This window comes from Saccostrea echinata, unplaced genomic scaffold, assembly GCF_033153115.1.
Source record: "Saccostrea echinata isolate AGI-Se365-2 ecotype Australia unplaced genomic scaffold, CSIRO_AGI_Sech_v1 ptg000054l, whole genome shotgun sequence".
In the NCBI taxonomy this organism is placed as follows: Eukaryota; Metazoa; Mollusca; class Bivalvia; order Ostreida; family Ostreidae; genus Saccostrea; species Saccostrea echinata.
Genome location: NW_026889803.1, coordinates 24,991,613 through 25,012,967, shown reverse-complemented (window position 1 = coordinate 25,012,967; position 21,355 = coordinate 24,991,613). Strand labels below are relative to the sequence as shown.

Sequence of the window (21,355 nt, the reverse complement as noted above, 5' to 3'; positions counted from 1 at the left end):
ATCAATAAGCCGTTATATGATTGATCAGATTGACAGAGTGATATATATTCCCTCCCTCTCTCTCTCTATATATATCACTCTGATAAATCATATAACGGCTTATTGAATTTCAATCAATAAGCCGTTATACGATTGATCAGAGTGATATATATATATATATATATATATTCCTTCTCTCTCTCTCTCTATATATATATATATATGAAGAGAAGGGATATATATCACTCTGATCAATCATATAACGGCATATTGATAGAAATTCAGAGGCCTGTGGGCAAATTTAACATAGGTAGTGCTCGCTAGGTAAGATGTGTTTATTTTCACGCAAAACTGAAATTATTGATTAATAATTTAGTACGTATTACCCTCAATAAAACCTCAAAAAGCAAATCGTAACGCTTGGTAGGGTGATTGGAATGATACGATTATCATATTGAACACTTACAGGACAGACGTTAATTTAAATACCAATACTGAAAATTCTTAATAATTTATTTGAGTTATTTAATTGAAATAATGAATATGAGTGAATGGGAGATGTTTTAGCTATATAATAAAGGAGTTATTGAAGTTATCGAAATATTGGTTATTATTGGCACTTTTGACTCGCAAGTTCGTGCATTTGTACAGCCAACTCGTGCCAATATTCACCAATATAAGTTCAATAACCCTATATTATTATATACCCAACTGTTTGTCACTCAGTTTTACTGTTGAATTTATGCAATCACGTGAAGGTGTGATCCGACGTTCCGGATCACCACACTGTGGTTTTCTGAATCCATATCACCCCTCTCTGAAAATGATGACGTAGTACACAGATAAATGACGTTTTTATTCTCGTGCATCAAAAAGTTCCTTGACAAAATGGATTGTTTAATGGATAAAAGTTATGTAATTGATGCAAAAAGTTTCCTTTTATTATATATTTTACTAGTTGTAGAGGGGTATATAATAAATTTATCATTATAACAGTAACTTGATCCGAAGAGCCGTATCACGTCTCGTTGACAGGCGCGGATCATCAGATCAAACTCGACGCTTCGCGTCTCGTTTGATCTGATGATCCGCACCTGTCAACTTGACGTGATACGGCTCTTCGGATCAAGTTACTGTTATAATAATATATATTTATCATATACTTAGTAGTAAATACACAGATTCCACGCTGAGCGATACGAGTGACGTCACAATACCTCATATCAACGACTGGTTTGAAAACCCATATCACGTATCAGACCAGCGTGCAAATCCATATCAAACCGGGAGTAACGTTTTAATAACGTTTAAAATTTAACTAAATCAATTTTATTGAAATAGATATGTACATGTAATACTGTAACAATTTATGTACTAAAATTTGTTGACTTGGTTAGTTTTGAAATGACCAAAAATTGGCTCTATCAGATTTTAAAGAAAAGGTCAAAAGATACGAAACATTCTTAAATGACTTTAAGAAGATTAACATATTAAATATTTTAAATATATGATAAATAGAATACTACAAACTAATATCCTTATCAGCCCTCGGGCATTCGGCCCTCGAGCCAATATGGCTATATGGAGAAATGGTGTTCATTCTGCTCAATTACATATCGGCCATATTGGATCTATAATGGCGACAGATTCATTAAAGGTTTATATAGAGAAAATACAAAAGTTCGCAAATTTTTTATACACTGATCATCTTCCGCCGATGGTTTGATTATTCTTAAAAACTTCTACCAGAAATGACAAGAGTGTTCTTACCGAAATGAAAGTCGCGACTACCTTTTTGAGTTGAAAATTTGAAGCGATGGTATATTGATTTATTGAGGGAAAAGGCACAAAATTTGTGTTTTTATCATTTTTGATGATGAAAAGTAGGTATTTGTTGCAAGTTGACAGAGTTCTTCAGCCGATTAATAGGTACAGGAGAAAGTCTATTTTTAAAAAATACAGATGATTTATCATTTCATGAGGAGTTACGACCGCCTTATTTAATTTAAAAGCGGCAATTTCTTGCATCAGTCTGACATACCTATCTTAAAAATCAGCATCACGAGTTGTCAGTTGCAGCTTTTCAAAATTTGAATAAATGGAGTTTCGAGTTTATGCAGGATCTAATGAATGAAGTGAATCATGTGGAAGCAATCTCATGAATAAACTGCACACCATTTCTCCAAATGGGCAACTCGGGCTTATGACTTATGATATAAATTTAAGTATGTAATATTCTCTACATGTATACAAAGTAAGAGTTGTCGATATTTGCTCCAAAGCAAGTGAAAAAGAATGATCAAGGAACAACGAAATAGTCTAGTGGTCAGTGAAAAATCATAAAGTAGATCTATTTACTTGCCAGTACTAATATACTCCCATACATGTATGTCACTATCATTATGCAGATTAATCAATACAATAGTGCTGTGGAACATGGAGTAAACCCTTCACATTCCCTCACAAATTGGCCAAATCTTTGAAAAATACAAAATTACAAAAATATATAACTAAAATGACCATTAAAAACTACGAAAGTACTTTTTGTTCAATACATTAAAATTCTTATTCTTTTTCAATTTCTTTATTCAATTTGACATATCAAATTAATTATTTACAGTACTTAACTAAAACTGTCCAAAATGGACGAATACCTCCAGCAGGGTTTTTCAGAGAAGGTGCCAAGTCACTAATACTAGTATTTCATGAATCTAAGAGGTTTTCACAATTTGCTTAAACATTTAGATTGAAAATTAACGGTAATTGCTCATTTTATTTTTTAATGAATGAAACTAAGGCGCAGCCTAATAAAACATCAATACTTATAATAACATTTTTTTATTACATCGAAAAAAATAACAATTTTTCAAGTATTTCTCTATTGGGAAGTATGGATGCATTATTTATCCATTTTTTCTACAGTGACTGTAGGTCAAGATCATGACACACCCTCAGGTCATAATCAATCTTTGTGTGAAGTGGAAACTCCCAACATCCCAACATTATTCTCCATAAGAAAGATACAGACCGGACAAGAATTATGAACTTTTTCTGTCAGTGACCTTAACTGCCAAAATGACATTGGGTCAAGGTCATGACACACCCTCAGGCCAAAAGCAATCTTTGTGTAAAATGGAAACTCACCAAGTTTATCCATAAAAAAGATATGGACCGGAATCAAATTATTAACTTTTTCTTTCAGTGACCTTGAACTTGCCCAAATGACCTTGGTTCAAGATCATGACACACCCTCAGGTCATAAACATAAGCAATCTTTGTGTAAAATGGGAACTCATTAGGTTTATCCATAAGAAAGATATGGACTGGACACGAATTATGATTTTTTTTTCTTTCAGTGACCTTGAATTTTCCCAAATGACCTTGGCTCAAGATCATGACACACCCTCAGGACATAGGCAATCTTTGTGTAAAATGGGAACTCACTAAGTTTATCCATAAGAACACGAATTATGAACTTTTTCTTTCAGTGACCTTGAACTTGCCCAAATGACCTTGGGTCAAAGTCATGACACATCCTCAGGTCATGAACAATCTTTGTGTGAAATGGGAACTCACCAAGTTTATCCATAAGAAGATATGGAACGGACACAAATTATGAACTTTTTCTTTCAGTGACCTTGAACTGCCCATATGACCTTAGCTCAAGGTCACAACATACCCTCAGGTTATAAGCAATCTTTGTGTAAAATGGGAAGTCACCAAGTTAATCCTTAAGAAAGATATGGACCGGACACGAACTATGAACTTTTTCTTTCAGTGACCATGAACTTGCCCAAATGACCTTAGGTCAAGGTCATGACACACCCTCAGGTCATGAACAATCTTTGTGTGAAGTAGTAGATTCTAATGTTCCTCTGTAAGAAAGATACTGACCGGACACGTTTGCACAGACAGACAGATAGGTAGACGGACGGACAGATGGACAAGGTGATTCCTATATACCCCCCTCACCCAAACTTCGTTTGCGGGGGGTATAATTACCATAGGCTAATATCAAAGGGGTATAACTCTTCTGTATATCTTTATTTAATGTACTTGACCAGCAAAATATTCAACATACGGTCTAACAAATGTAATTTTAGCAATTAGATAGCAGTCTGTTAAAAACAAATAGGAAAAATGACATGAAAATTAATTTAAATTTCAACAAGTACTCGTCTATCGTTCGACTAAAGCCTCCGATTATTCGACTAAGCTGTCCGAGTAAAACTGACATCCCAACGGAACCCCTGACCCTGGGGTCATATCTTTCACAATTTTGGAAGAGGCACCCTTCCTCATCATCACCATGCACTTAGTTCATTGGCTAGATACCCAGGAGCCGAGAAGACTTGCAAAAATTAATGCATTTTACTATATATAACCATGGATATAATCATTAGAGCCCCGCCCTAACACCAGAATACCTAACCAGGGGCCATGAAATTCAATTTTGGGAGAAGCACCCTTGCTCATCATAAATATGCACTTCGTTCATCGGCTTAATACCCAGGAGAAGAGAAGAGGATTTTCAAAGATTTAATTCATTTTCACTATCTAATCATTAGAGCCCCGCCCTAACACCAGAACCCCTGACCCAGGGGCCATGAAATTCACAATTTTGGAAGAGAAACCCTTCTCATCTTAAGCATGCACCTAGTTTAGAGGTTTAATACCGATCGAGGATCAGATTTTCAAAGAATTAATGCTTTTTCACTTTATAATCATTAGAGCCTCGCCTTAACACAAGAACCCCTGATCCTGGGGCCATGAATTTCACAATTTTGGAAGAGAAACCCTTGCTCATCATAAGACTGTAATTAATTAGTTTGTTTACTACCCTGGAGAAGAGAAGATTTTCGAAGAAATAATGCACTTTCACTATATGATCTATATAGCCCCGCACCAGTACCCCTGACCCTGCGGCCCTGAATTTCAAAATTTTGGTAGAGGGCTCAATGCTTATTACAATCATGCTATCAGTTGATGTCCAGGAGTAAAGAAGAAATTTTAAAGATTGCATTAATTTTGGTGGTTTTACCTCCACCCCTTAGGCCCCCGTTGGGTCAGGGATCATGAAGTTCAGTTTTTCTTCACCCATAGATGCTATATGCAAAAATTGGTTAAAAATGGTTCAGCTGTTTCAGAGAAGAAGCTGAAAATGTTCAAATGTTAACGCAAGACAAACGACGAACGCCAACGGACAAATACGTCCCTAAGTGACTCGGGTGATAGAAAATCCAAACATGTCCTAAAATTCGTTTCATCAGGTGTTATTTTTTTAGCCTTTCACTTGATTCACTATAATACTCCTATACATGGGAATCAACTCCCTTAGCAGAAAGTTACATGTATAATGTTTCCAACATTGCTTTGTATTATCCATTTCATAATATGTTACATCTTGAATCTTCAATCTGACAAACACAAGAAAAAGATACAGACAAGTGTTTTTACCGATTAGATTCATTATGAACAATTACCAAATAAAATAGTATACACTGGATGAAACTCAAATATTAATAAAAATTAGCGAAATTTCAAAATTACGTCATTTTTTGTTACGTTGAATTTCACAACGTCAAAAGCCCACATTACATGTTCTCAATGATCTCCACTATTTCAATTACAAATATCCTTTAAACTTGTTACAGTACTAGCCTCCCGATAAGCATTCTAGAAGCATCCATTCTTTTGTAATATTTTCTTCATCAGTTTCTGAATGAATATTGGCGATATGTATTGAAAAAACGGCTTTACAATTCAGCAATATGTTGATTAGTTAAGTCCTTTTCGACAAATATTGAAATTATGATATCGGCGTTTATGGCACAATTAATCATTGTAATACCATGAATTCCTTGACTTTTTCACATGGAACAAAAGTGCATGATTTGATGTTTAAAATGATATATAGTTTGTTATAGATTTATAATGGTATGAAAAATAAAATAATTAGATTAAAAAATGTAAACACTTTTTATGAAATATCGTATATTTGATAGTTATTTTTTGTAGGTTTCTATCTTAAACATCTGCACCCAGTTATTTTCCTGTTACAAATTAAAATATTTATATTTCTTTGAAAGAACTTCTAAAGTAGTATAATTTACAGTGTGCTCTGTAGAGTATTATTAGTGTATTTTTTCTTTAAGAAATAGATAACAATTAAGGAGAGATAACTCGTGCTGGTGGTCAAATAATTTTAACAAGCATAAATAAACAATGTGATATTCTTACTTAAAATGCATCGCTTCATTATGTTTTCTGAAATGAATTTAATGTGTGACACTAAATATCTTCTTTATATATACCTCATATTTGAATTCTAAGTTGTAATAATAAATTAGTGCTCTTCCTATTTACTGTGTCAAATTTTCTTCATGAAAATTATTTTTGGAAAAAGTAAGCCCTTTTCCATTTGAATCTAATGCTTTAGTTATTGATAAAAGTCAATGTTGGGAATTTTTACCTTTTGATGAAATTTAGAAGAGAGGGACATAAGACCTTAATACCCAGGAGCAGAGAAGATATTCAAAGAATTAATGGATTTCGGTAGAATTTGTTAGAGGGCTCGATACTTATTACACTAATTCCAACAGTTTGACTACTTGATGTCCAGGAGTGAAAAAGATTTCCATAGATTCTATTAATTTTGTTGGGTTTAGCCCCACCCCTCAGGCCAGAGGACGTGGGTACCATATAATTCACAACTTTTATTCCCTTTCTCCCATAGATGCCATATGAGAAAAATAGTTAAAATTGGTTCAGCGGTTCCAAAGAAAAAGCTGAAAATGGTCAAATGTTAACTCACGACGGACGAAAAACAGATATAGCAACAGGTCATCTGAGTGACTCAGGTTACCTAAAATCGACAGAAATGTAATTTTTACATAAATTTTGATAATTAAGCACAAACCTTTGCCGTCGCCCATGAAACCTGTTTATTTGGATAGAAACAGTACAGAAATTGGGCACTATCTGATATTTTTCTAATTATCCATTGTGAAGGACAATGTGGAGCTGTATGGTTTACATCTGAAAAGTGATATTCATGAAATATATATGCCCACATGTAAGTTTTACACTGTTTAATTTTCAGTACTCATTTATATTTCTATGTTTGTTCTATACATACGAGGTATTGGAGTTGTTCGGCCGGGCGAACCACTCGATAGTAGATTTCCTGAATTACAAAGTTGGGTACTGCAGCAGGCCGTTTTTCCACTTCCAGCTACTGGACAGAGCTTGGACACCAGAAAATAACTTAAGCATGGATCATGAAGATTTTTTATTATGCCCCCGGATCGAAAGATCCCGGGGGTATATTGTTTTGTCCTGTCTGTCTGTTTGTCCGTTTGTCTGTTGTCAACTTTAACCTTGCCCATAATTTTTGATTGGTTGGAGCTATGACTTTCATATTTAATATGTGTATTCCTTGTGACAAGACCTTTCTTTGGGTACCATCATATTTGACCTTTTGACCTTGACCTTGGAGTTTGACCCACTTTTGCAAAATTTTATGAGACTTTAACCTTGGCCATAACCTCTGAACAGTTGGTGCTTGGGGTTTCAAACTTCACATGTATATTCTTTGTGACAAGGACTTCCTTTGGATGCCAACAACTTTGACCTTTTGATCTTGACCTTGGAGTTTGACGTACTTTTGAAAAACTTTAACCTTGGCCATAACTTTTGAATGGTTGGAGCTAGGGCTTTCATACTTCACATATGTAACTTTAACCTTGGCCATAACTTTTGAATGGTTGATGCTAGGGCTTTGTTACTTCACATATGTAATCCTTGTGACAGAACCTTCCTTTAGATACCAACTACTTTGACCTTGACCTAGGAGTTTGACCTACTTTTGAAAAACTTTAACCTTGGCCATAACTTTTGAATGGTTGATGCTAGGGCTTTGTTACTTCACATATGTAATCCTTGTGACAAGACCTTTTTTTTGGATACCAACCACTATGACCTTTTGACCTTGACCTAGGAGTTTGACCTACTTTTGAAAAACTTTAACCTTGGCCATAACTTTTGAATGGTTGATGCTAGGGCTTTGTTACTTCACATATGTAATCCTTGTGACAAGACCTTTTTTTTGGATACCAACCACTATGACCTTTTGACCTTGACCTAGGAGTTTGACCTACTTTTGAAAAACTTTAACCTTGGCCATAACTTTTGAATGGTTGATGCTATGGATTTCATACTTCACATATGTAATCCTTGTGACATCACCTTCATTTGGATACCAACCACTTTGACCTTGACATAGGAGTTTGACCTACTTTTGAAAAAACTTTAACCTTGGCCACAACTTTTGAATGGTTGGTGCTAGGGCTTTCATACTTCACATATGTAATCCTTGTGACAAGACCTTCCTTTGGATACCAACCACTTTGACCTTGACATTTTACTTACTTTTAAAAAACTTTAACCTTCGCCCTAACTTTTGAACAGTTGCAGCTAGGTCTTTCAAATTTCACAGGTATATTCCTCGAGACAAGACCTTTCTTTGGGTACCAACACTTTTTTATCTTTTGGCCTGGATTTTGACTTGCATTTGAGAAACTTTAACCTTCGCCATAAGCTGCCATACGGGGGCATCAGTGTTTCACAAACACATCTTGTTCACTTTAATTATTTCCAGGTAATAATAGTAGGTAATTTAATAGTAATTAAAAATTCGAGGAGAAAAAATAAATTAACAAATGGGAAAGATATTTATAATATTGATCCTCACTGGTCAAACATGTCTTGATGTATTACATCAGATATAGGGTTCACTTGTTCCAAAAGTGTTTTTAAACTCTTTCCAATACAGGGTTGATTCTGTGGTGCTAGAAGGATAGACAATATAATTATCTTCTATTGTTGAAGGGATAAATATATTTCACTATGTGAAATTTTCATGTCAAATTGGGATCTAATTAAAAAAAACTCTTAAAGTAAAGTAAAAAGATCACTAAAAACAGATAATTAAACCAAATTTCTTATTAACTTATAGAGGTCTAAAGGTAAATCTCGGTTAGTAAACATGTATTTCTTTTGAATCAGTAACGCGCTGATGTTGCAGGGCGATGTTCTGCCTGTCAAATATCAACAGACCGATCCATGGTCGCCCATATCTCTGATATTTTGTCAGCTTCCCAGCTTGCCTAATTTGATTTTAATAATCAATACTTACATTTCCAATGTCTTTGTCCGAGATAAAATTACAAATTGTAAAAATACTTTATTTCTACATAAATCTACTGGTTCATCGATAGGCGCGGTTAAAAAAAATCACGTGCGGGGCGGGACAAATAGAGACAGAAGCGGGGCTATTAGCATGGGAATTTGCAGAATCAGGAGCATGTAAATATAAGGAATAACTGTCTAATTTTTTGGATTCATGACGATGATCAATCGATTGGCTTGCGTGATAATTTTATGCATAAACGCCTTCGGCGTTTATGCAAATTATCACGCAAGCCACTCGATTGATCACATCATGAATCCAAAAAATTAGACAGTTATTCCTTAAATATATAGTTTTTATTCTTTAAAAAAATCGTACTTAATTAAACTTTAGATCGAAATACACAACAAACTAAATGCTGTCATAACAGTAAAACTAGGGTTGGATACCGGTACTTGGTACCAATACCGTACCGAATAGTTTCTTCAAAAATACCTGTAAAATACCGTTTCATTTAATACCGGTACTAATAACAGTACTATTTCTTAATCTTAGAAATATTTTAATACATTCAAAATGATTTAAAACTCGCTAAAATAGGATTCTCCGCACATTGAAAGGGTAGGCTAATTAACGAAATGGATGCTTAGTATGACTATACGACACTTGCTTTCGACTGCCGATATTCGAGGTAAATCAGTACGTATATTTCTTTTATTAAAAAAATTTAAATACATTAGAATTAATCATGTTTTAACTTAATCAATAAAAACTGATAATAAATGTAAATTAAAAAGGCAAAATGTCGCAAAAATGTGATGTGCATTTCTATCCATCTTCTAATGTTTCGTTGTTTAGTGCGACAAAACAAAATGGGTCCTAGCAAAGACGGAAGTTGTGTATACTTGTGATTATGTATCTATTCAAGTTAATTTGTTTGAGATTCAATTTATTCGTTTTGTTGGTCATTTATTAAAAGGTTGAAATATAAACATAGTTTATAAGCTCATTTTAGGTTATAACATTGAAAGGTTGATGATTTTTGAAAGCATATTTGTTATGAAATGAACCCTTAAATATTCTCATACCTCAAGGTATAGTACCGTATCGTTAAAAATACCATATCGTTTCAAAAATACCGGTATGGTATCGTACCGTTTCATCCTTAACGGTATCCAACCCTAAGTAAAACCCGCACTAAGGTGTTTGCCTCTAAATGTGCTCTCCTTCAAATTCTGGTAACCAGGGACGAAGCACACATTTAAATCAAGCATAAAATGATCAGGTGAACTTGCAGCCCGTTTGGGCCTCTTGTATAAATATTTCACAAACTTGTGTAAAAAATAAAACATGGTATGAAATTATAATATAAATCATAACCATACTTTTTTTAATGTACATTTTTATCAATATAGATAAAAGTTGCACTATGTTGACATGGATATAAAGTTTAAATTTTCAGCTTTGTGTTTTCTGAAAACGATGTATGAAAGAAAATTGCTTTTCATACATTGTTTTCAGAAAACACAAAGCTGAAAATTTAAACTTTATATCCATGTCAACATAGTGCAACTTTTATCTATATTGATAAAAATGTACATTAAAAAAGTATGATTAAATAGCTAAATCAAAGTGTTTTGAATAATAAAACCAAGCTATACCAGTATAGCTGATTCATCTACAGAGCTTAATCAATTTTAAGAGTTGTGCAAGACCTGTTTTAATTCTTCATTATTCTTAAAATTTATATTACCATTCCTGATTCAAGGGAGAGCTAGGAATATGAGCAATAGGTCCATGATCTATTGATTTAATAAAGACACATGTATGTTGTGAGAAGATCAGTAAATAATGATGACAAATGGGAAACAGCCGGTTAATATTCACAAATTTTTTGGAGTTTTCAACATTTAAGATCATGCAGATATAACCCCTTCCCCTTTTCCCCCTTTCCAGCCCCCGGCTCGTTTATGTCTACAAATTATTTATAACTTGTTTTGGTATAAAACTGAAAACAATCTATGAAAAAAAAAATGCTTTTCAAATATTGTGTTTTCTATGAATTTGCTATCAGAAATATATAAAGTTTTGCAGGGGGTTTGGGGTAATCTCTCTCTCCTCTTTCTCTCTAACATCTACTTGATTCAAAATTTAAATGGAATTCTAAGACATTTTTTTAATTGATGAATTTTTAGGATTTTACACTAATTCATACTGCAGCAAGAATGATATCCCTCCCAGAAATGTAAAAAAAATTAAAAATGTTTACTCACTATCTTGTCTTTGATCTATAACTATAATTACTAAAGGACAAAGTCAGAAGTCTTTTATCATGGTTTGTTACAAATTTCACATGAAACTTCTATTAATTTGCTCTAGATCAGTATTTTCAGCAGGCAGAAATGAACTCAATTATGCTTGAAAAGTACTTACTGTGAACAGTCACATGTCTTGTTGAAGACAGGTAAACATATCCTTCATGGTATAATTATCATGCATAGGCTTGTACAAAATTGAACAGTCAGGATTGAATCATCATTGTCTTAGTTAACATAACAAGAAACACACTAGAGGTGTGATGACATATTTAGAAACACAAGGAGTTTTATTTCTCATGTAAAATATTCTTTCTTGTGTAAAACAATTGTTCAAATGAAGGGTCAAACCTTCTTTTAAGGGGAGATAAGAATGAGTAAAAATTTAATGGTATTTCAAAAATCTTCTTTTCAAGAACCGTTGGGCCAGAAAAGTTAAAATTGTGAAACTTCATTACTTAGTGTAGATTCAACTTCGTCCAAATCATGACCTTCAGGGGTAGGGTGGGGTCACAATAGGGGATCAAAGTTTTGTAAACATGGGAATGTACAGTAAAATACGCTTATAACTAAGTGTCTTGGACGGACGATTCTGCTTTGTTAGTGTAAGTGCTTATATCCATTAAGTTTACAATATATTTTAAAGTCATGGGGAATGAAAATTGTTTCGCTGTAAGTGTCAATTCATTATAAGCGTGTTTCGATATAAGCATACTTTACTGTATAGAAAAAAAATCTTCTTCTCAAGAACCACTGGGAAAGAAAAGTTGAATCTTAAGTGAAAGTTTCATTAGATAGTATATAAACAAATTTGTTCTTTCAAAACTCTACTTCTCCTACAGTTTTGATGCAAGAAGTAGACTATACTAGTCTACATATTGTTTTTGTCAGTTTTCTTCTTCAATCAAATTTTGTCCGAGCCGTAACTTGACAACCCTTTGACATTAAGACTTCAAACTTGGAACATGGAGAGGAAGTGGGGTTGATGCCTCCAAACTTTTTTGATAAGGTCAAGGTCAATCTTTAAAATAAGTCCAGGCTATAACTTGAGAACCCTTTGACATTAGGGTTTTAAACTTGTACATGTAACATAGAAACAAGACATTTGCACAAGATGCTCTGCACCAACATTTTGACCTTGACTCCTTTCTTCATTCAAGGTCAAATTGAGAAAAACACCTCCAAACCATAATTTAAGAACCCTTTGACATTAAAATTTAAAACTTCAATCTTTAAACATGGAGGAGTGGTATGGAGAAAGGGTGCATGCAAACAATGTTTTTTACCTTGACTCATTTATAAAGTCAAGGTCAATCTATTACGTGAAAATATAATTCAAGGGATTATAATCCAAGAACCCTTTGACATTATAAATTCAAATTTGGAACATGGATAGAAGACGACACAAGACTTGCTGCATCATTTTTTTTACGTTGACCCTTTCTTCATTCAAGGTCAAATTAAGAAAAAGACAACAAGACAATAACTCATGAAATCTCTGACATCAAAACTTTAAACGTCAATGTTCCTCCCCATTTGCCCACCAGGGTGAAAATGAAAATTCCGAAATCTTATTGCACCTCTACAGGACACCACCAATCATCTCTCAAAAGATGAATAGGCTTCTGCATAAAATAAAAAATGAGTTCTAGGAACCAGGGCCTTTTTGTATTAAAAAACGTCATTTTTCGACCCTCATTTGACCCCAAGGGTGAAAATGAAAATTCCGAAACCTTATTGCACATCTACAGGACAGTACCAATCACCTTCCAAAAGATGATTAGTCTACTGAATAAAATATATGAGGAGTTCTGGGAACCAGGGTCTTTTTTGTATTAAAAAAACGTCATTTTTCGACCCCCAGGGTGACAATGAAAATTCCGAAACCTTATTGCACATCTACAGGACAGCACCAATCATATTCCAAAAGATGATTAAGCTACTGCATAAAATGTAAGAGGACTTTTGGAAAACAGGTTTTTTTTTGTATTAAAAAAAACCCCGTCATTTTTCGACCCCCGTTTTGCTCACAAGGGTTAAATTGAAAATTCCAAAACCTTATTGCACCTCTATAGGACACCACCTATCATATTCCAAAAGATTAATTGAATTCTGCCTAAAATGTAGGAAGTAGTTAGATTAAGAAGAAAGTGTGACAGACGGACGGACGGACCAGGGTAACAACAATATACCCGAACTTTCTTCAGAATGTGCGGGTATAATAAAGATAAAGAGAAATTGCAAGGACCATCACATATTTTAGTAAATAAAATTAACATGTAAATGGCGGAGTTGCGAGTCTCAGTTATTTATGCCTCTGATTTCACTCTGTCAATTTCCAAAATATTTTTACTTTCACTTCAAGATAAAACTATTTTTTGTGGTAAAAGCACCTTTTTTCATATTAAGAGTGAGAGAGATAATTTCACATTTAATGCATACCCTTCTTTTTTGCATTAGATTATTGTTTGTTGAGGAATCACCACATTAAATTCAAATTAACTCGATATAAACCTTTTAAAACAGAGTTTCTCCCATAAAAAATACTTTACTTAGACGCCATCTTTTTGTTTTCATTCTACATGAGCAATATTGACATTGTATATTTTGATTATTAATGACATTTAATGTGTCATTCAATGAATTACATGGTATCTGTGCCTCTTATAAAAATAGATTTGTAAGCTGAACAAAGTATTGCATTTGTACAAAGATTATTTTGATTGATTTAAAGGATACTTACTGGTTTACTTTGGCATCGAGATTCATAGAAACTGTCCGAGACAAAAGTTGTTTCTCCAATGTAGCAGTCCTAATAAAAATTATAGGGGCTGCATTCAGGTGTAAATTCATATCATCAAAATTTGCATTTAAATCTCTCTCTCTCTCTCTATACATAGAACGATAGAAGCACTGCATATTTTACCTGATCTTTGTAGCAAAAGTTTATGTGATCGCATTTGTCAGCTTGTGCATGTTGTGGACAGGAGTAACAATATTTTCCAGTCGATGGATCAAAGCCTGTTTTTAGAGTAGATAACCCTTAAGTTTTGGTAAGTATTTGTGTTACACACGCACACCCTCACGCACACACAATGACGACTGATATTAAAATCAGATGAAATGTAGCCGAATAGACCCTCGACGAAAAAACTTTTAAAGTTTTATTCAATACTAGGTAAACTGGTTTGGTATGGTTTATCTGTTACATAAGCGTACAAATGAAATTTGTACATTGACTTGTACTTATTACTAAGTACAAAGTGCTTATTACTAAGCATAAAATGTTCTAATCTTTTATGCTTAGTAAGCATATGTGAAAAACTAGAAGTAGGTCCAAACACCACTTAGAAATAAATTTGTTTGTAAAGCACTAAGTTCCTATGGGAATAAGTGCATATGGGTCATTAATGGAAATGACAACAATGGTTACAATGGGCAATCAAAGTTTTACACAGGAATATATAGGAAGAACAATCTGCTGATGAAGAACAAGATGGGCCATTGTTATTCAGGTGAGCTTGTGGCCCATGGGCTTCTTGTTTAAAGAATCTTTGTGTTTTTTTAACACATACTTGGAGTCTTACAATTCATAACTTTGTTTGTGTTAACTAACATACAGTATCTGCTGCATCATTACAGCTATTACATCTTTTAAAAGAATTGAGCACTTGCCAGTATTGTTTTCAGTTTGTTTCTTTCAAACTCAGTAAAATATTATATAATTCTTTCTTAAATAATTACTTACTTTTCTGTTGTTTTCTTTTTACTGTGGGAAAAATACATGTAATCACGTCTAATTTTTTTTTATTAAAAGGTTCATTCCTAACATTAATGCAGTTTTTTCATATCTTTAAGCTTATTTTTCTGAACTTTTTTTTTTTTTTGATGATTTTGCAAGATATACTTCCTGTTGTCTGCTGATGTTTAAAATTATTGCCATTGAAAACAGAAAGCCTATTTAAGTCATGTATAAGCAAGGGATTGTTAAATCTGGTGATATTTCTGAAACACCGCATATTTCACCTACTTTGTAATGTGTGATAAAGACATATTCAGTTAAAGAAAAGAGTTTGCAGGCCTAACTGCTTGACCCTTAGCCGAAGTGGGTACTGAGTGCCCACCAAAAGTGGGCACTCAGTACCCACTTTTTTCAAAGGTGGGTACTGAGTACCCACCGCCTATTTTGACCGGGTTAGGGGGGTCCCAGGTCCCAACTCGGGGTGTGGGGCAGTAGTACTCCAGGGGAACATTTTGGGGTACTTTCAGAAACCCTGGCCCCACCCCTCCGGACGGAGTGAAAATCCGGGAATTTTCAAAGTCGTTATTTCGTAATGTGTGAGGTGTCATTAGATTTGTATTGACGAGTAGATTACAGATACATAATTTTTTTTTCCCGATAGGACGTCCAGTTCGTCCAGAAGTCGGGTATGAAAGTCCGGGATTTTCGTATGCCGAGTGAAAAATACAGGTATTTTGGCTATAAAACTTTTATTTTTTAAGGTAGTGCAATGTTCTTTATGTCATTTTCTTCTTCTCATTGAGACAAAGAATTATATTTAATCAGATTTATTGTAACTTAAAAAATAAAAATTGAATGAGCTTATTTATTGTAATTTTGGACTTCGAAATTTTCGACGTGTGTGAAAAACATACTCATAAGGGTATTTTTTTTATTTATAGAGCTAGGTAAAAGTTTTTTATATCATTTTCTTTGTCTCATTGAGACAATATTATTGATTGACCTACAACTAAATGCTTTATTTCATTTTCTTCGTCTCATAAAGACAAAAAAGAATATGTAATCAGATTAATTGTAACTTAAAAAATAAAAATTTTATAACCTAAATAGTGTTATTTGGACTTAGAAATTTTCGATGCGAAAAACATATTTACTACCTGAGGATGCTTCCATATGAATATGACTGATCATGACTTTGCTGTTCTTGAAAAGAAGATTTTAAAGATTTTTACTATGTAAAACTTTGATGGTCTATTGTAGTCCATCCTACCTCAGTGGTCATGATTTGAACAAACTTTAATTTACATTACCCGAGGATGCTTTGATATTAATATGCCTAATCATGGCTTTGCTGTTCTTGAGACTGAAGAAGATTTTTAAAGATTTGTCTTATGTTTTCCTGTGTAAAACTTTCATTGTCCATTGTGGCCCAACCCTACACCTGGGGGTTATGATTTTGATAAACTTGAATCTATAGTACCTAAGGATTCTTCCATATAAATGTGAATGATAGTGGCTTTGCTCTGTTCTTGAGAAGAAGATTTTTGAAGATTTTTTCCTATATATATACCAAAGTAAAGCTTTGTTTGCCCATAAAGGCCCCATCATACCCCCGGCTCGAGGATCATGATTTGAATAAACATTTTTTTAAATATTTATTATTTCTTAATTATCTCCCCTTGGAAGAGGATGTGGCCCTTCATTAAAACTATCTTGAATCCCCTTTACCCAAGGATACTCTTGTTAAGTTTGATATATATAGTTAACGACAGACAACGGACAAATTTTGATCAGAGAAGCTCATTTGAGCCTTCGGCTTAGGTAAGCTTAAAGGATAGAAGATCATGTAATTCAGTATTAAGCTTTAGAAGAAAACATAATTACTGACCAACCATTTACCATCAAATTAATTTAAAAGCATTGTCTACCAAATTTGCGAAATTCATGGCCCAAGGGTCAGGGGTTTTGAAGCTAGGGCGGGGCTCTATAGACCATACAATAAAAGTGCATTATTTCTTTGAAAATCTTCTTCTCTTCTCCCGGGTATTAAACAATTAACTAAATACATAGTTTGTGATGAGCAAGGGTGCCTCTTCCAATATTGTGAATTTCATGGCCCCTGGGTCAGGAGTTCTGACATTATAGCTGGAGTCTATTGATTATGTAGTGAAAATACATTAATTCTTTGAAAATCTTCTCTGCTCCTGGGTATTAAACAAACTAACTAAATACATATTAGTTTTGTTGAGCAAGGGTGCGTCTTCCAAATTTGTGAAGTTCATGACCCTGGGTCATGGGTTCTGGTGTTAAGGTAAGGCTGTGTTGAATGTAGCAAAAATGAAGTATTTCTTTGAAAATCATCTCTGCTCTAATAAGCAACAGTATTTTTACCAGATTTTTGAACATCTGGACTATTTGGCAAGTTTTCTGGTGCTGGCTAGGGCTCTATTAATTTATATTCTACTGAAAGAAGATATTCCCTTTTGCCATTCACTTTTGATATCTAGATATCATTGAGATGGTGGCCATCTCAAAGGGCCCCGCTTTCAGCAGCGAACATGAAAATGTAAGGTAGCTGAAAAGTATGTATTTTGAAGAGGAACATTTTTGTACTATTAAGGGATGTGTTGTTTGAGTCTAAAGGACTTCTATGTCATGCTTGTTATAATAAAAAATGGCACAAAAATCACAAGTGCTCCATACCCTCTATCAAAAAACGGCACAAAAATCACGAATGTTGCATATCCTCTATGAAAATTGCTGCATATCCTCTAATCAAAATATGGAAGGAAAATCACGAATGTTCTGTACTCTAAGTCAACTGGTATAGTTTGAGGCTGACTGGACTTAAGGGAAAAAAATTATACACCGAACAAAGATTTTAAACAGAGAGGCTATTTTTGACCTTGACCCTTGACCTGGAAATTTCGTTCAAGATCACTGTATATCCATTGACTAGTGGCACTCTGTGAGTGAAGTATGAGCCACATTGGACCAAGAGGAGAGAAGATATGCTCCAGACAAGGACTTTTCATATAATTCTGCTTTGACCTTAACCTTAGACCTAGAAACATGGTTCAAGGTCACTGCACACTCTTTACCCAAAGACACTCTGTGGGTGAAGTATGAGCCAGATTGGGCCAAGGAGAGAGAAGATAGGCTCCGGACAAGAATTCTTTCAAGGTCACTGCACATCCATTGACCAGTGGCATTCACTGAGATATGCTCCGGACAAGAGATCTCAGACGGACAGATGGACGGAAGGACAGACTTATCACTATAGGGCGCCCGCAGAGCGGGGCCCGAATTAATCACTATAAATAATGTATTTGAAAGGTAATAGAATAAGAGATTATGGAAGAATTTTTATTGTATGATAAAAAAAGCACCTTCATTGTTTTAATGATCAGGTCGATTTGTAAAAAAATACATGTAGATAAATCAAATTGAGACAAAAACAGCTTATCTTATTAAATGTTCGTGAAAGACAAAAGGAGGCCAGTATGAGAGGTTATATAAATGTACAGAAGCACTAGCAGAATAGAATAGAATAGATTTTATTTGCCAATCATGGTCCGACTGCGGACATAACATAGATACAAGCATAATTTTTAAACACTCAAGAGGACAAGAAAACACAAACATACAGCAATACAAAACATAAAAATAATGTTGAGTCTAGCAATACAGAGGTGATGAGCAATTTTAATTATCTCCCTTACACCAGCTATATATGGTATTACAATTGAGTCCCTAAACTACGAAAGATATCAAGGGACAGTGTTCTAGGATATGTCTCAGCAGTGCAACTGTCTGGACAGCATTCCTCCTCATCACTAATGTAGATCAGCAATTTAATGATGCATGTGTCACAAAAAATCGAGAAAATATAAATAAATATGCAAATATTAAACAAATGTTGCCATGTTGGTGTATTAATGTAAATAAATTATAAGATAAGGATGTATTAATGGTTGCCAATCTACAGAAGACATCAAGGGACGGTGCTCTAGGAAATGCATGATTCTAGTCAAATACATAACATGAATAGAAGTTGCATTTCTCCTCATGTCTAATGTAGATAAGCAAAATAAACACAATTACATGTATATTTACAAAATGTAACAGCTAAATATAAAATTGTTTAAAACGTCATATACAGTGTTTTATATGAATTGACTCAGCATTCTTAAGATTGAGTCATTTTCATTTGAAAATAGCATAATAAGCTTCTCATTAAAATCTTGATTAGGGAAATTGGTACAAAATTCTGAGACAGATTTTAAGAAAATTTCTCATTCATCTTTGAATTTAGTGCATTTGAAGAGAAAAATGTATTCCATCCTCCACCTCATTTAAATCACATTTTGAACATAAATCGCATGTGTGCTGGGTTACCCTGGACCCTTCCAACTTTAATTTGTAAATGATGTGAAGATATTCTAAATCTACTCAGATATCTCCTCAACTCAAAATCCTTAATGATATTAAGATAATTTTCGAAACCAAATTGATCTTTAATTTTGACATAAGTACGTAGTTTACCATCCATATATAGCTGCCAAGAGGACCTATTATCAGCATATAGTTTCTTAGAATGTTTATATGCATTTCTGAGTAAAGGAAATTCTCTATCATTTGCTTCCAAAATTTCAAGTCTTTGCCAATATTCAACAATGCTTTTTACTACATGTATGTCAAAGTGTAATGGGAATCTACCAAGCTCTGATAAAACAGCAAAATTTGTAGTTTTTTTTTTTATGCACATCAAGAAAAAATTTACAAGGCTTTATGTGAAGTTTTTCACATATGGTACTACAGTATATATGATCAAAAGAGATCCCTCTTCTGACTTTACTTGCTTAAATTGCAATTGAATGATCCCCAAATCTCGCATCCATATAGAAGAATTGGTTTAATTGTGTGATCAAATACATGTAGACATATTTTAATTTTTAGAATTCATTGAAAGAAAATGCTTCTGTAGTTTGAAATACGCTTTTAAAGCCTTTTTATATAAATCACTTCGAGCAAAGGAGAAAATGCCTGATGCACTGAAGTATATACCAAGACATCTACAATGTTGTACACATTCAAGGTTATATTCTTGATATTTAAAATATGTTTGATATGTCTGCCCACTTTGTTGAAGACCAGAATTTTTGTTTTCTGTAGATTTAGGGTAAGACACCAATTTAGGTAGTTTTTCTCTAGGATGTAAAGCTTGGATTGTAATCCTTCAGCTGAGGTATATAAATAAAATAATATCATCTGCATATATCAAACAATGTATAGGAGAGTCATTTATGAAAACAGGGTCCATTGATTTTCAAGATAGTTTGGAAGATCATCTATGAAAATCTTAAAAAGGTTCGGACTAAAATTATCTCTTTGTTTAACCCCTAATTTTATTGGAAAGAAATCTGTTACACTGGTTTTAATTCGTATGCAAGACCTGCTAACTTTATACATTTGTATAATAAAGTTATGGAATAGTGAGCCTACTCCAGCTTCAAGCAACTTGATTTTCAATCCTGAGTGAATAAAAGTATCAAAAGCTTTCTGGAAGTCAACAAAGAAAGCAAACACTCTACCTTCCTTTCTTTGACAATATTCATCAATTATACAATTATACTCATTAATTATACATTTGAGAATAAGCATATGATTCGGTAGTTCTAGCATCCTGTTTAAACCCCACCTGACACTCATGAATATTTTGTTTTTTGTTAAAAATCATCAAGCATTTTATTTAATATGCTATTGAATAGCTTACCAATGGCACTAGTTACAGCTATACCTATATAGTTGTTTGGATCTGATACATCATTTGCTTTATACATGTACATAGGAACTATGAAACCATCTTCCCACTGTTTAGGTTAATTACTGCTGAACACACAAGCATTAAATAATCTCTGAATATATGGAATCAGATTTTGTTGGCCACTTTTAAACATATTGTTTGATAGGCTATCAAGACCTGGTGCTTTATTCCACTTTAGGCTTGAAATTGCGTTCTGAATTTCATATCTGGAGATGGAATTATCCAATTCGTTGTTAAACATTCTTTTTCTTCTCTAGAGTTTCAAGTATAGTTTCAAGATGTATAATACGTTCCTTAAAATT

At 33.7% G+C, this 21,355-nt stretch overlaps 1 protein-coding gene across 1 annotated transcript in view; it reads right to left on the bottom strand.

Moving 5' to 3' along the window:
• The window catches only part of LOC133204734 (macrophage mannose receptor 1-like), a 151,320-nt gene that overhangs the window by 102,190 nt on the left and 27,775 nt on the right, over nucleotides 1–21,355 (bottom strand). The window contains exons 4-7 of the mRNA XM_061340474.1: nucleotides 14,411–14,505; nucleotides 14,228–14,296; nucleotides 7,118–7,226; nucleotides 6,899–7,017 (exon numbers count right to left, since the gene is read on the bottom strand). Coding sequence (XP_061196458.1) covers nucleotides 6,899–7,017; nucleotides 7,118–7,226; nucleotides 14,228–14,296; nucleotides 14,411–14,505 — 392 coding nt within the window. The remainder of the gene's footprint in view (nucleotides 1–6,898; nucleotides 7,018–7,117; nucleotides 7,227–14,227; nucleotides 14,297–14,410; nucleotides 14,506–21,355) is intronic.